We start from the raw sequence: 16,315 nt of genomic DNA on the forward strand, positions 1-16,315 counted from the left end.
CTCTTGACATTATGTTGGGAGGAGGGCGAGACAGGCAGTGGCCGAGAGCGCTCAGGAGAACTCTCAGATGCTGTGTGCCTTCCTCGGGCCATCCTCTTGGCATAAGGACGAGGCCACATACACAATCCTTATGCCAGGAGGAGGGTGAGAATGCAGTGGCTGAGAGCGCTCCAGAGAGCTCTCAGCTGCTGCATGCCTTCCTCCCCTGCCCTTTCTGCATAAGGATGCAGCAAACTAATGTGTCGTGATGCTGAGAGGACAGGGAAAATTAGGAGGGCTTGAGGTAAGTGCCTAGGGAGCCGCATCCGGCCCCCAGGCCTTAGTTTGCCCATGCCTGCTCTAGATCCTCCAGAGTGATTCTAAGGTGTGTATAGTCAATCTATAGTATCTGCTACTATCCATTGTTTCTTCAGAATGTATCCCCTGTGGATACAGGGGACATACTGTAAAAGTGCAATCTGAACTCACCAAGATGAGCAACATTAGGCTAGCTAAAGCTGTGTTGAATCCAAACCCCTTTCAGCTCAGGATTTATGGAAATTACTTCGGACTATTCTAAACTTAAGCCTACATTTATGCTGTAATTGTGGCTGTGTCCATGGGCTCAAGGCGGTTTGGATATGGCATAACTCAACTTCTCATTCTCTCCATCCCATCTCCAGTTTTATTTGTTTGTTTGGTTGTTGTGCCAGCAGGTCCATCTGCCGACTCATCAGTCATTTCTCAAAACTTTATTAAATGGGCATCAGATTTTTTTAACGTGGAAGATAGTCAGTTCTGGAGTCAATAAAGCATCAGAAATAGTCTCACCATGTTTACTAGATTTAAAAAGCCATGCCCCATATCTTGAGTGGAAAGAATCTTCTTTAAAACCATCTGCCACTGAGTGTCAGCTGACTGTATCAAGTTTTCCATTTTAGCTTCATTTTCTTGAACAGTGATATAGAACTTTTTCAGCCTCTGGGCATCATCACCAACCTAAAGGGATAGAAAAAAAATGAGTGCAGTTAATCTTACCTCTGCATGGGTTTTTGGTGGGGGGGGGGGAGTGAATCATATCATTGATACCAACATTGTTTGAACACTATCGAATATTGTTAATTTTTTTGTAATTCTGAAAATGTTCCTTCAATCTCCTATGAGGTAATGGTTTCCATCTGAAACAAAGACTGAATACCAATGCCTTAAACTGTTAGACTACAGTGCCCATTAGCCAGGACAGTGCTGGTTAGGGCTGATGGGAATTGGAGATCCAAATATGTTCTCCACCCCTGATCGAGAGAGACTTTATTATACAAAGCACAATTTGATATTTCCCTAAACAGATGCTGCAAGTGATAATACGATAAAACAGCATAGATTCATTGATTTACTTAATTTATATCCATCCTGTCTCCCACAATGGGACCCACGAGAGCATACAAGCCAAAAGCAACAACTAAACCAATTTGTAGTATGATTATAGAGTAAGTAATCCCATTTGTAACACTAATTTAAGATAATTTAATCATTTAAAATAATTTTATGTGAAATGTTTTAAGAATTTTAAAACAGGTGAAACATAATGATGATAAAACATCAACATCTTTTTGCAACATACATTTAGCAAGTGAAGGACTTTCTAGACACAAAGCTCTTTGCCTGCAGAGAGGGACCCAGCTACAACCTTATCACATTGGCTTAACTGTCTTGATGTCCTGGCAATGCACTTATTTTAAAGTTTCAGAGTTTCGAAATTTTAAATTTCCTGACCCTTAGACCTGCTGTGTTTGTGCGATACTGTGTTCCTCTTCTTATGAGCTGGTCATTGACGGAAATAAAGTGAACGTGAACATTGGCCATGAGAATTGCCGCAGACTGTGGCGGATTCGGTGGTGTCCAGTGGGGGGCATGTTGTTGCTCCATACCCCACATCGCCCATCTTACCCCAAACCCCATCCCACGGGGGTGAAGTGTCAATTGCCCAGCTTCCCCCATTGATCCGAATGCAACACAAGAAGGCTGTTACCGCCATAGCAATGTACAGCAGTTCTTCTTCAGTTTTGCCATGGAGCCCCACTGGGAGTAGAAATGTCATGAGATGGGAGCCAGCGGGCTCCATAACTAAACTAGAGAGGAACCTGTGTATGCCGCCAAAATCAGCTCCGTCTGATGAGTTCCATTATCTGAGAGTGACCACAGATAATGGATATAATAATAAAAAATAAATAATAAAACTTTATTTATATACTGTCCTATCTCCCGGGTGGGACTCAGGACGGTTTCCAATCATAAAAACAACACATACATTACATAGCAACACAATAACACACCATCAAGCAAAGTAAAACAATACAATTATACAACAATAAATAACACTTACACGACCTTATCAAGAGGACTGGAACCATAAACCCAATATATAAAATGTATCATTTTAGGCTAGATAAATCCTGTGCAATACATTCAGGCCCAGAAATTGGCGGTATTCCAATGTAATTACTCAAAAACCTGCCTACACCACCAGGTCTTCAGTTCCTTACGGAAATTGGATAATGTAGGGGATTGCCTGATCTCTTTTGGCAGTGCATTCCAGATATGTCCGGATATGTCCATGGCAGAGTAAGGATGGAGAGAAAGCCCTCCCCTGAGGATCTTCAAACAGAGGTAGGCTCTTGGGAATGTCATTCTCCACATACATAGTGCTTTAGCACATGAAGAATTTATCATGGATTGGGTTGTTGTGTATTTTCTCCTGGAGTTTTGCCCACATCTATGGCAGGCATCCTCAGAGATTGTGAGGTATATACCTCACAACCTCTGAGGATGCCTGCCATAGATGTGGGTGAAATGTCAGGAGAGAATACTTCTGGAAAATGGCCATACAGCCCGAAAAACACACAACAACCCTGTGATTCCAGCCATGAAAGCTTCGACAACACATTATCATGGATTTCAACCAGTTCTCCAAATCAGGATTGTAAATTTTGACATCAATATGGCAAAAGTTATTAACAAGGAAAAAGCTAGAAAAGGCTTCAATAGTTTGCCCACTGGAAAGGGAACACTTCGTCCCCTCCTCTCCTTTCCACCCTGTTGAGATAAATGAGTGCAAACTACTTTTATATTTGAACTCATTTCGCAGAAACCTAAGTAGGCTGAGGAACAATGGGGAATATAGGAGAAATTTTAAAAGCAACTGAGAAAATGGGGTGACAAAGGCTTTAAATCATGGCAGTTGGAGGCTATGAAGAACTAAGGCAGTATGGGAAGTGTGCAACTGTATCCTCATTTAGTCTTCATCCTTCAAACTGGAGACAGAGCTATGTGAAAAGGGAAGGATAGAGATCAAAACTTGGCTTTTTAAAATTTCTGACATTTCTTGAAAGAGAATTTTGTAAAAGTACCTCACTTGATGACTTTAAAAATGCTACATACGGCTTCAAAATTTCCAGTTTTAAACTAATATTTCTGTTAAGTGCTGCCAGTTCCTCATTTAGAAGGTCAGTTTTGTTAGAAAAGGCTTCCATTTCTGTGGTTTCAAATTCTTCCATTTCCTTAAAAATCCTGACGGCTAATTCCAGTTCGTTGGCTATCTCCTACATTGAAAAAAAATCAGAATATGATACATAATGTGAACATTCACAGCAATCATCTAAAATTTGGATAAATATTTCAGAATTTACAGATTCACATTTTTAAAAACATATTCACTATGCTAGCAAAACACCATTTGCTTGAAAATCAGCTTTCCAAATACCACGTGATTGTATTATGTTACAGTTTTGCTGTTACTGTAGGATATGGGCACCAAGCTAATGATTGACTTTCATACAAATTATAAACTAAATCTTTCATACATTTGTTAATTTTTCTTTCACAGTATCACAATCACATGGAACTATAATATACAATATATACATCAAGAAAAGTAAGCAAATATCTCGAAGTATAATGCAAACGTATTCTATATAGATATGTGGCTTATTTGTATGCTAACATGATTTAGCACAGCTTAAAAATATGCACTTAATAAATAGACTTTTTTTACCTTAGTTTGGTTTGCCATGTCTAAATACTTGTTCAAGACTTTCTCTGATTCAGACACAGACGATCCAGGATACATTGCGACTGAGAGTACTGGACCAAGGTTTTTTATCTTTGCAGAGGCCTTTGGGTTTAAATAAATATCTAAGATTAGTTGAAAGCAACAACAGCTCTTTATGCAATGGAAGGGAAAGTTCTGTTTTGGATATATTGGCCTGTTTCTGGGTAAGAAGCCTTTACTATGAAGCTTTATTGGGGATATTGGAGATATTTTGATGAGATTCCCAGCCCCAAGTTTACTGAATCCTGTGAAAAATAGTGTGCCATTTGTTTCCTGAAATGTTTGGTGTAACTTTGAGGACAAAGAATACAAGATAGCAAAATTTGAAAGGTTAAATTCTGAGCTCTAAGGGGAAACATTCTGAAATAAATTTAGAAATTGGTTTTCTTTTAATTCTGTATGACTGAGATTTTGTAAATCATAATAAGTGGATCATCAGAACCACAAAAACATACATGGGAATACTTAAACTCATTATGCTTCCATTTGCTGCTCTGACATATTTTTACCATGAGCAAAACTGGGACATATTTGTCCAGTGTAGAAATGGTCAAAGTCTCAAAAGTACTACAATATTACTTTGCACTTTGATCTAGGGACTAAAAAATCTATGCTACTTATTTCTATATGCATTTGTTACAGTGTCAGCAGCATGGTGTGTGTGTGTGTGTGTGTATTCACAGAGCCGGTCCAACAATGAGGCGAATTAAGCGGTCACTTGGGGCGCAAAACATACGGGGGTGCAGTCGAGACTGCTTTTTCTGTTGATTTCTTGTAAAACATAATGTTTTGGTGCTTAATTTGTAAAATCTTAATGTAATTTGATGTTTAATAGGCTTTTCCTTAATCCCTTCTTATTATCCAACATTTTCGCTTATCCAACGCTTTTATTTTTCAGTGATTGGTTGGGGGGGGGCAAAATTCTGTTTGCCTACACTTGAAAAATACCTAGGGCCGGCTCTATGTATTCATAGTAAGGAATGTAAAGATATATATATATATATATATATATATATATATATATATATATATATATGAGAGAGAGAGAGTGAGTGTCATTGCAAGGAATGTAAATGGATTTCTGTTGGACTATTTGAGAAATTTCTAAATTAGATTTAAGCTGCATCTATCAAATGGTAGAGCCGATTTTAGCAGCAACCAATCTTTTATAGTGGTGGCAGTTTAGCAAGATGGGTCATTTGATTTAAAGAGCATTGAGATTTCCAATGGAGCTTCCAATGGCTTTAAAAAAACCCGTCAAAATAATTTTTGTCCTTCTGTGAACTGTTTCAGTTAGCATACAGAAATGTTTTAGAAAAATCCTAAATGAATACAATCGACACAATTAGTTATTGTTTTCTTAGAGATATCATTGATTTTCTTAAATACAGAACCATTATTTTCCATTAAGGGCTTGAGATTGCTTTTATGATCATAGTTCTTGTAAAGCCCTGGTTGGTTAATAGAAGTTGACAGTCCACCTTGAATGAGAGAAGAATTGCCATGTGTTCAACTGGGTTTTCTTTTCCCTTTATTCATGCAATTTTGCACTCATATTTTTCTTCTTCAGATAACTGCTTTGCAAAAATCCTGGAAAGAGCAAATACTGAAGGACAGCTGCAGTCCCAGACCTGAAATCATTCCATGCTGTCCCCTTGTCATTCCTGTTCTTCACAGAGCAAACACTATCACAGGGCAAACTAGATAAAGCCTCACAGTAGGAAAATATGCTTGAGAGTCTGCCTGAAACTTTGGAATAATCCCATAGTTTCAGGACAGCGCGGGCAACATGATCGGGTCCGATTTGGACAACACATAGGGCACTGTTGCCTTCCCCTTTTTCCTGTGTTTAGCAGTACAGGTAAAAGGATATTGATAATGCCAGTATCACTAGGACCAGGAAGAAGGTGGATAGATCAGCTCCCCCCTTTTTTTGTTGTGTTGATGCCTCTGCTGATGTCAATACAGGGTGATGCCCAGGAGTTCACACAGAACTTTATAGCTGTTTGGGAGCATCAACAGTAACACGGAATATAATGTGGTGGTGCAGTGAGGCCAACGCAGTCTCAACTTGGCTGAATTGTGTGACTCCGACCCACTGCTGCTACAGATTCAGGCATATGTGTGGCTGTCTCTGGTGCCAATTCAGAACATTTCTGTTCTAGACTGGCCCCATATAGTCCTGGTCTGTGTAGACTCATCCTGCCTCACCTATGTCTTTAGACAGTATAAATTTGCTATGTATGTATCACAATATGAAATGAATGAAATTCTCCCCCATCACTACTGGATGTGATTTGTTGCTTGGTGAAATTTAAGAACTTTAAAATGGGTTGCAAAAGAGTTTATTAATGAAGAACCTTGTTTTCACATACCTTTATGACGTAATCATCTAAAGAGGTGGTGACGGGTTGCTTTTTTGACTCATGTTCTTTGTGACCAAGACACTGTTTCATCAGCTGATCTGTTCTTTTCTGAATGCAACTAACCGTTTCCTGGACACCAGTCATTGAAGAACTAAAGATGTCAACAAAACCAACAGTGATCTTTTTGTGGTTAATGAAATTGTAGTAAGCAGATTTTTTAAATACTTGATGCTTTCTATCTAAATAAAATTTAAGGGAGAATTTAAAATTATTAGCCTTTAAAACAAAAGTGAGTTGCACCTGGAACATAGTTGTTTACCCTCAAATCCTTCAGCAATCCCCCCCAAGCTCCCCCCACCGAATTTTGTAAAATAGCCTATTTTGGATGATTATATGTCCAAAAAAACCCCAAATGTACAAACAACCTACCCACTCTCCACCCTCGCAAACTCAAATCCCTAAAATGCTCTGTTTTCACAGAACAGTGAAAAAAGTGACACAACCACAAACTGGAGTGTTTTCATTCTCTGAAGATGTGTAACCTTGTTGAAGAGAAAGGATTTGCTGTGGACATACATATGAGATTCCCCACCCCTGCTGTGCAATGGTATGCATGAATAATTTGAGTTAAATATGTACAAATAAACTACAAATTGAGTATCCCTTATGCAAACTGCTTGGGACAAGAACAGTTTTGGATTTGGGGGTGGGGGGCATTTTGTATATTTGCATATACTTAATGAGATATCTTCAAGATTGCACCCGAATCTAGACCATGAAATTAATTTATTTCATACATAGCCTGAAGTTACTTTTATACAATATTTTAAATAACTTTCTGCATGAAATAAAGTTTATGTACACTAAAAATCAGACAGCAAATGCCTCACTGTCTCAATCAGTTTCAAATTTTGGAGCATTTCAAATTTTGGGTTTTTGGATTTCGGATGCTCAACCCATACTTCATTTCAATAAATGTATCAAAATCTGATATTCAATTAAAATAAATCTAAAACAAAGATGTAGAACACAAAACATCTCATTTCTTATTGGAATATTTTTTCAATAAAGAATTTTTTACTTTCTTAAAAACAGAACACAATTTGTATTCCCCCAGTGTCACAATATTTATTTAAAGGTGTTGTTTTAAACTGGAAGAAGCAGTAAGTCAATTTGCAAATAAAACAAAAACAAAAAAGAACAACTGACAATCATTCTATGCTTCAGGGTGTCAGTTTATAATAATGCAAAGACCAGAGGCAGTTCATTGCAGTTGTTTATCACAAAGAATTAATAACAGCAAAAACTGAACACTAAGAGAAGATTACATTCTTATATTCAGTTAATTTACATTGGACATTTTCTGTTATAAAATATTGCACAATTACATAGTAACCCAGATTTCATTAAAATATTACTATTATCCATGGAAACCATTTCAGTGTATGGAAAAGGATTATGCTTAAAACTGGAACAATTGTACTTTTGGAATTCACAATTTAATTAAAAAATAACTTGTCTCTTCTGCAGTGTGGGAAGCTATGTTGAAAACTCAAACTGGGAAAAGCACAGGCCTTTGGAATTCAGATGCTCAGAATAATTGGTGGTAATAGGGAGAACTTTCCTAAATTTCATAATAGGTCCATTTAGGATCTGTTAATATAGAGAGCAGTGTCCATCAGACACTTCTAATTAATTGGACTGAAAATCAACCTGCTTTAGATCTGCCTTAGTGCTCTTTTGGATCACTTAAAATTAGCCTTATTCTTTGTCAATCCTATTACATTCCCTTGCACTAGAAATACAACAAGGGACATACTGGAGAAAGAGGGAAGTTGGGAGAGATCCAAACATTCTTATTAACATTTAGGCTTCAAGACAGGATCTTACCATCTTGCATTTTTTCTTGCCTTTTCGTGATTCTTAGTATCCTGAATAATACTGTGTTTGCTTGCGGCTGCACATAAATTATGCTGGGTAACATAGCAATTATTTTTTGCATGATTCCTAATGGGTGTAGATGCAGTTTCACGTGATCATAGTGACATCCACTGCTTAATCCTAAGGGCCGTTTCACACTCTATAATTATAGAACAATTGTCTCACTTTAACTGTCATGGCTGATAATTCAAAATGTCTCTCCTTAATCTACCAATCCAGGACAGAACCATTGAATCATACGACCTCATCAGATGGGCCAAATTCGGCAGTATATGCTGATTACTTTTCCGTTTTGCCAGAGCCTGCTGGTTTCCATCCAACAACGTACATCTACTTCTAGCGGGGATCTATGGCAAAATGGAAGAGGAACCATCATATGCCTCTGCTCCTGCAACATGGGAGGCTTCCTGTGTTGCATTAGTATCAATGATGGGAAACCAGGCTGCGGATGCTTGGGATGGAATAAGGGGGAAGCTGAGTGATGTGGGGCGTGGAGCCCCCCAGTCCCCCGCAGGGCAATTCCAGCAGCAAATGTGACGAAGTTCATAGTATAATAATGATATTGTGTGAAATGATTCTACTATCCATGTATTCCTATTGATAAGGCTTTTAATCATCACCATAACAGTCCATTGCTCAGTAATCTGGGAAAGAGAAATAACAAATTGCTTTGAAGCAACGCAAAACTGATCCATTGAAGATCATTCTAGACCTGACCCTATCACCAAATGACCTAGTGGAAACAGAACCCTAAATTCCAGTGTAGGCATTTCCACAGCTTGAGAGTCCGTCACTATCTATACTTCCATTGATTGACCTTCCCTATGGCCATAACCATATAGAGAAAGTGAAATCTGACGTAGTACAACTGTACCAAGAGATCTTCCAGCAGTAACTTCTGTCTAAGGAACCCTTAAAAATGCCTGTGGAGTTCATTTAAATCCTTAACATACCTTTGGGTGTTTCCTTTACTAAGCAATGTGTGTCCCCTTTGCAAGGCTTCAGCTGTTCCATCTTTCAGTTCTTTCTCCAGTTCCTGGTGTTTTATTGCCAAGGCAGACAAGGTTATATCTTCAGAGTCAAGCAACTGAAGAGAAGCCTCTACTTTTTCAAGTACATCATATGCCTATAAGAAGAAATACAGGTTTTGAAAAGTAAAAGAGGCAGTTTAAATATAATTTAGAGGGGGAAAGCATGCAATAAGCAGCTTATTATTCCTATTCAAGAAGAGCCAGCATGGTGTGGTGATTTGAGCATTGGCCTATGACTCTGGAGACCAGGGTGTCATTCGTTACTCAGCCATGGAAACCCACAAAGTGACCTTGAGTAAGTTATATACTATCAGCCACAGAAATTCCCATTATAGGATTGTCATAAGTTGGAAACATGAAGACACATAAAAACAAAGTTATATTTAGATGTTACAGATTTGGATTTATGAAACACACAAGGAAGGAGAACATGTGAGATGAAACTTTGAAGAGAAATATTTCTTCTTTTCATATGGATGCTCTCCATACAGTTTGGAATCCTGAAGATTCTTATCAAAAACCTCCAGAGCTACAAGTTCTCCTTCTCACAACATCATCACTCAAAAAGATTCATGCAGCAGTGGAGGGGTTACTACTCCTCACACGACTAACAAACCTACTTTTATTACTTTCTGAATAGCACTCCTTCTCAATCTCAATGTACAAATCAATATAATACTGTTTGTTTCAACAGACAAGAAACAATCCATCTTTATTCAGAAAGAGAGATGTACATGGAAAAGCAAGTTTCTGTATTCTGATTTCTACTGGTTTTACATGTGTGTGTGCAGAGGCGGTCCACCGGCGAGGCCATTTAGGCGGTCGCCTGTGGCGCAATCATTCCGGGGGCGCAGTTGAGGCCCCCGGGAGGATGGCGCCACCCCCCGCCTCCTTCTTCGGGCCTTCCTCAGTCCGCCTGGTCCACCGGAAGCCCGCGTTGGGCACTCCGGAGCCCACTGCCATCTGTTGGAAGCAAGGCAAGCTGTCCCTGATTGCTTCCTATCTGGATTTCCCCTGTTTTCAGAGTGTTGTTCTTTATTTAGGCTTTTCCTTGATCCCTCCTTATTATCCAACATTTTAGCTTATCCAACACTTTTATTTTTCAGTGATTGGTTTTTTTTGGGGGGGGGCGCCAAAATTTCTGTTTGCCTATACTTGAAAATTACCTTGGACCTGTTCTCTGTGTGTGTTTTGAAAAATCCTCCTCACGTAGTCTCCAAAGCCACATCTCAATATAGGTGAAAGTCCACAAAGATCATCTCCTCCCTGTTATTCTAGCACAAAAAATCCAAAGAAGTCTATGAGGTCAACGCTAATGGAAGTATTTTGCTATATTGAAACCTGTCTACTTGCCTGCCTTTTTTTCTTTCTTTTCTATCACTGGGTAGGGGGAGATTTTATATTAATTTCTATCATATTGGTTTCCTTTTGGGAGATGGTGGCGGGATATAAATAAAGCTATTATTATTATTATTATTATTATTATTATTATTATTATTATTTCTACTACAGTGTACGTGAAACATGTCTATCACAAAACATAGAATAAGAGAATCCTAGAGTTTAGTCCCTGGGCACACAGGAATACACAATCCAAGAGCTTCTGATAGATGGCTATCTTGGCTGTAGCTTTCATATTATCTAACTTCCTTCTTCCTATGCAGAGTTTCCTCCTAAATGCCACTGAGAAGGAAGTAAAATATCATGTGTGGGGGGAAAAATAACAGATAAAAGCAGAAAAAATGCTTCTTTGGTAAATATCAGGATCCAGATCATATTGCTATTACTGTATAGATTTGTAAAAGTGTATCTCTAAATGTTGGGCTTCTATAATAAAAGGCGGCAAGTTCCAAGGAAAAGGTTTGTCTGAAATATTTTGAAGCTATATTTCACCATATTGTGCCTTCAAACTTCAAATTGTTCAGAAAATGATGGGTGAGGGGGTATTTTTAATTTTTAATCAAGGGCATCAGGCATTAGCTGGAATCCTATTGGTTAGTCCTAGTTGGAGTTGACTTGTTGAATTAATGTTTCAATGGTAAATCAACACACAAGTAAATCTCATTTGTTCAATACATCTATTCCAATTGGGAGTTATGATAGAACCAAAGGCCTTTTCAACACCTATCAAGCCTTAGCAGAAATAGTTTGGAAGTACAAATCAAATTTTATTCACTGTGCAAGACGAGCATGTGTGTGATTTGATTGAAAACCTGCCAGTACCTATAAGATGTTAATGCATGGCTGACCACATTAAAAGCATAACTTCAAATTCATGCCTTTATAATTTGATCCATTACCTCTGCTTCCAAGGGACAGCTATTAGAGTTTACAGTCAAAAAACAACTACCCAGAAAATCTGTAAAATGGAATTCTCTCCGGCTTTTTTTCTGAAAGTGCCATTAAAATAAATGTATCAACTGAAAAAAAAATACCCTGGACAGTGCCCATGAAGAATGTTTGGCCTGTGCTAGTATAACATGATTTGTTTCTTTCTTTCCATGTTATGTATGTGAACCATTTTTAGACATTTGGTAATCTAAACCATCTTTATATAAGAAGACACTGAAAGGCCTATAGGACTTATTTCCATGTTTTCCTGGGTAGATAGAACATTCCAGTGGTCTCTATGGCTATTGTCCTCCAACCCTGTTATACGCCTGTGAAACGTGGACTGTCTACAGATGTCACACACAACTTCTGGAACTCCTGTTGCCTCAGAAAAATCCTGCAAATCTCTTAGGAAGACAGACAAATTTCAGAGTGCTGGAAGAAGCAAAGACCATTGAAGCGATGCTGCTACAGCATCAACTCCGCTGGAGTGGCCACATTGTCCGAATGCCCGATCATTGTCTCCCAAAGCAGTTACTATACTTCCAACTCAAGAACAGAAAACAGAATGTTGGTGGTCAGGAAAATAGATTTAAAGATGGGCTTAAAGCCAACCTCAAAAACTGTGGCATAGACACTGAGAACTGGGAAGCCCTGGCCCTTGTGCACTCTAACTGGAGGTCAGCTGTGACCAGCAGTGCTGTGGAATTTGAAGAGACACGAATGGAGGGCAAAAGGAAGAAATGTGCCAAAAGAAAGGTGTATCCCAACCCTGACCTGGACCACCTTCCACCTGGAAACAGATGCCCTCACTGTGGAAGTCAAGCGGGTCAAGCATAGGGCTCCACAGAAACCTATGTAATCCACCACCAAGACACTACACTTGGAAGGCCATCATACTTGGACAATGAGGGATCATTTAAATATGATTTATCAAGGGAATCATCTTAAAGATGGAAACAGAAGAGCACGCCTGCCTTCTAATGTCTATCTTCTCATCCACGGAAATGTAGCTTTCTGCTGGTAGAGCTTTTAAGTGACATTTTAACTTTTAAGTGACATATCAATTTATAGACAATAATCTTTGAATTGCTTTGACAGTTGCCAAGTTTCTAACTTTAGCAAAGAATATTTTAAAAATAGTTGTGAGTATTGGTTCTCTTGCCTTGAAATGTTGATTCTCTAATGTTATTTTAAATACCATATCCACAGAGAGCATGTTCCTGGACTTTGCGTGAATATGTGAAACTGTGGATAATAGTGAACTCTTACTACAGTAGAGTCTCACTTATCCAAGCTAAACGGGCCGGCAGGAAGGATTAAGGAAAAGCCTATTAAACATCAAATTAGGTTATGATTTTACAAATTAAGCACCAAAACATCATGTTATACAACAAATTTGACAGAAAAGTAGTTCAATACGCAGTGATGTTATGCTGTAATTACTGTATTTACGAATTTAGCACCAAAATATCATGATATATTGAAAAAATTGACTACAAAAATGGCTTAGATAATCCAGAACCTTGGATAAGCGAGTTACCATAATGTTGGGTCACCCCCCCCCCAAAAAAAAACCCAACCAGTATTCACAGTTGGTCATATTGGGTATTTGTACCAAATTTGGTCCAGATCCATCAATTGGGGGCACATTGCTCTGTTGATGTGGCTGAACTCCCAACCTCTGAGCTCAGTCCCCTCGAAACCCCACCAGTATTCAAAGTTTAATATGTTGGGTATGTTTGGCAAGTTTACTAGTTCCATCACCAGTTTGGTACAGAGTGCTATTTGAGTGTTGATGAACTACAGCTCCTAGAATGAACCCCACCCCCACCCCACTAGTATTCAATGTTGGCCATATGGGTAGTGTGCCAAGTTTGGTGCAGATCCATTGTGGACTAGTGTCACAGAATGGCCTACCTTGCAGGTTTGGTGTATACAGAAAATTCTGGGCCTTGGTAGGAAAGGCAGAGCCAGGCAAGGGGAAGAGACTCAACTGTATTTTCAATGTTACTTGTACAAGAAGCCCTAAGAGAATAACTTAAAACTGTATACACGCATAAAGCTGGTCTGTATAAGTTGAGAGAAAGTTTCAGGGCCAACATTATGGCTTTTCATATGACTTGTGGATAAACTGAGGATCATTCTGTGTAGCAGAGAGAGGCCCAATTCCCACCTCAGGGAGTCTGCTGCCTGTGGAAGCCACTGCCATTACTCTGCCCAAGAATTCAAAGTGACAAAGTGACGCCACGGTGGAGAGAGTAGAGAGGAGTAGTGCTTAGGTTCTCCAAAGATGGACTAAGCTATTGACTTTTGCCACTCTGCTAAGAGAAAGTGAGGGTTCTTTTTTTGTGATAATAGTGAAGGTAGCAAGACGTATATTGACTTTTTGACTAACATTTCTAGACTTCTACATGAGTATATAGAATAATGACCTCATCACATTAGTGCGAATTCAGCAACATGCACTGGTTGGCCTCTCCTTTTACGATGGAGCCCACTGGCTCCCATCCTACAACACACCGCAACTTCTGGTGGAGCTCCATCATAAAGGAGAAAGCTTACAGACGCATGCTTTGGATCACCGGTGGAAGCCAGGAGGTGGACGCTTCCCCCTGTGAGTCGGGTGATACGGGGCGTGAGATGACTGGTTCCTCGTGCCCCCGGATTGGCACTGCTAGAATCACCACAATCTATAGCGATTCCAGTGGCACGTTTGATGAAGTTGTATGTGAAACTGTGGATACATGAAATGGCCAATATAAATTTCGGAGATATATGGAGGGGGCACCTTTTACTGCTATTTTATATATCATGATTTGTTCAATTTCATACTATATTTATTTTTTTATATATTTTGGACATCTAAACTTTTTTCTCTTTAAAGAGATGGCAGCATTATATTTTGCACTGATTTTGAGATGACTTCCCGCCAGAAAGCTCATTCTGACAACCTCAAATGACTTGTTCCATAGTCACTCTCATTAATTTCAATGAAACTAAGAAAGTTTCACAACCTCTGAGGATGCCTGCCATAGATGTGGGCAAAACATCAGGAGAGAATACTTCTGGAACATGGCCATACAGCCCGGAAAACATACAACAACCCTGTGATCCTGGCCATGAAAGCCTTCAACAACACATAGAAGGAAGTTTGAAGTCCACTGAGCTCGGTTTTTCCATGACAGCTGTTCTGCCATTCTGGCTGACAGGATTAGCTCTTCCTATAATGCTACAGTTTCACAAATGGTGCCAAGTCAACACAACATGATACTTGGTATCATGGACTTTTCATCCTGCTGCTGTAAGACCTTTACGTGTCTTAATGCAACAGTTGGTTGAGGAAACCTTTACATTGGAAAACACATTGTAAAGATTTTTACTTTTGATTTTAAAAACCCAGCTTCAGTTAAGATTTGATCACATTTACAGCTCATTTAAAAAACATTTGCAGCCCATTTATTCCTACATGAGCAACAAGCCACGGTAATGTTCCAGCCAGTCAAAATGTGTCAGTAAACAACTTGACAGAAACACTGCAACGATATATTGTGTTTCAAGGAGTGGAGACATGGCTGACACTAATTCTAAATGAGGGCCATTGGGTTTTGTACGTTTATTGTATTTTTACAATTTTGTTGGTGTAATTCTGTAAGCCACCCTGGAAATTATTATCGACTGTAGGGCAAAAGGTGCATTTGTAAAATGAACAAGCAAATAAACAAAATGCTTTTGTTTTGTTTTTACTACAGAGGCTTGAAACAGAGGCAGTTCTCCTCAATGATATTATATAGGAGGAGTTCCCATTCACAGATGGACTTTGGAATGGTTCAGTGTATTAATTAAAATTGTCAATTGTTTAGTTGGCCAGTCAAGTATTTGTCTGTTAAAGAGACCTTCAAATAATACTATTTCGGGCTTTGCTGGTTTTTAGGGTGTTTAAAATTCTTACCTAGAGAGCTCTTGTCCTTCACGCAACTACAAATCCCCAGATTCCATGGGATAAAACCGTAGCAGTTAGACTGGAATCAAAATGCTAGAACTGCACAGTGTTGAAAAGGACATTGCATTACTGGTGCTTCAACAGCTATCTTGAGGGCTTCATACTCTCTTAATGTTGATCTGTGGCAAAGAAGGATACCAAGGGCCCTTCTAAACTTGGCTAAAAACCCGGAAGTAACTGGGTTAAAGAGGGACATGCATGTGTGGCTAAACAATGTTTGGCCCAAGTGTGGGCAGAATCGGGTTAACAGCTGAAAAGAACATGTTAAAAAGGTGTGCTTAAAACCCAATTCCATTGGTTTTGTTTTTTTCAAGTGGCAATTTTTCTAGGATTAATTACTTTTCAGGCATCCATTCTTAACATGAAGTTATTGTCAAGAGCCAAAACTAATCATTGGATCTCTTCTGATGTATGAGATCCGTGGAAAAATAACTATGGGGCAATGCATACATTGATATCTAGCCTTTCTTTTGAGGTATGATTAAACAAAACTAGTATCTCTCTAAAGTTAAACTAATTAAATTTTCAAAGGAATTATTTGCTCATTGCTGCTGCC

At 38.8% G+C, this 16,315-nt stretch overlaps 1 protein-coding gene across 7 annotated transcripts in view; it reads right to left on the reverse strand.

The window, feature by feature from the left end:
- The window catches only part of ccdc141 (coiled-coil domain containing 141), a 192,447-nt gene that overhangs the window by 62,949 nt on the left and 113,183 nt on the right, over positions 1–16,315 (reverse strand). For all 7 annotated transcript variants that reach the window (XM_062962957.1, XM_062962973.1, XM_062962964.1 and 4 more), the window contains exons 9-13: positions 9,348–9,520; positions 6,463–6,604; positions 4,031–4,150; positions 3,387–3,578; positions 811–978 (exon numbers count right to left, since the gene is read on the reverse strand). In XM_062962957.1, the coding sequence (XP_062819027.1) occupies positions 811–978; positions 3,387–3,578; positions 4,031–4,150; positions 6,463–6,604; positions 9,348–9,520 (795 nt within the window). The remainder of the gene's footprint in view (positions 1–810; positions 979–3,386; positions 3,579–4,030; positions 4,151–6,462; positions 6,605–9,347; positions 9,521–16,315) is intronic.

Source organism: Anolis carolinensis, chromosome 1, assembly GCF_035594765.1.
Source record: "Anolis carolinensis isolate JA03-04 chromosome 1, rAnoCar3.1.pri, whole genome shotgun sequence".
Lineage (NCBI taxonomy): Eukaryota > Metazoa > Chordata > Lepidosauria > Squamata > Dactyloidae > Anolis > Anolis carolinensis.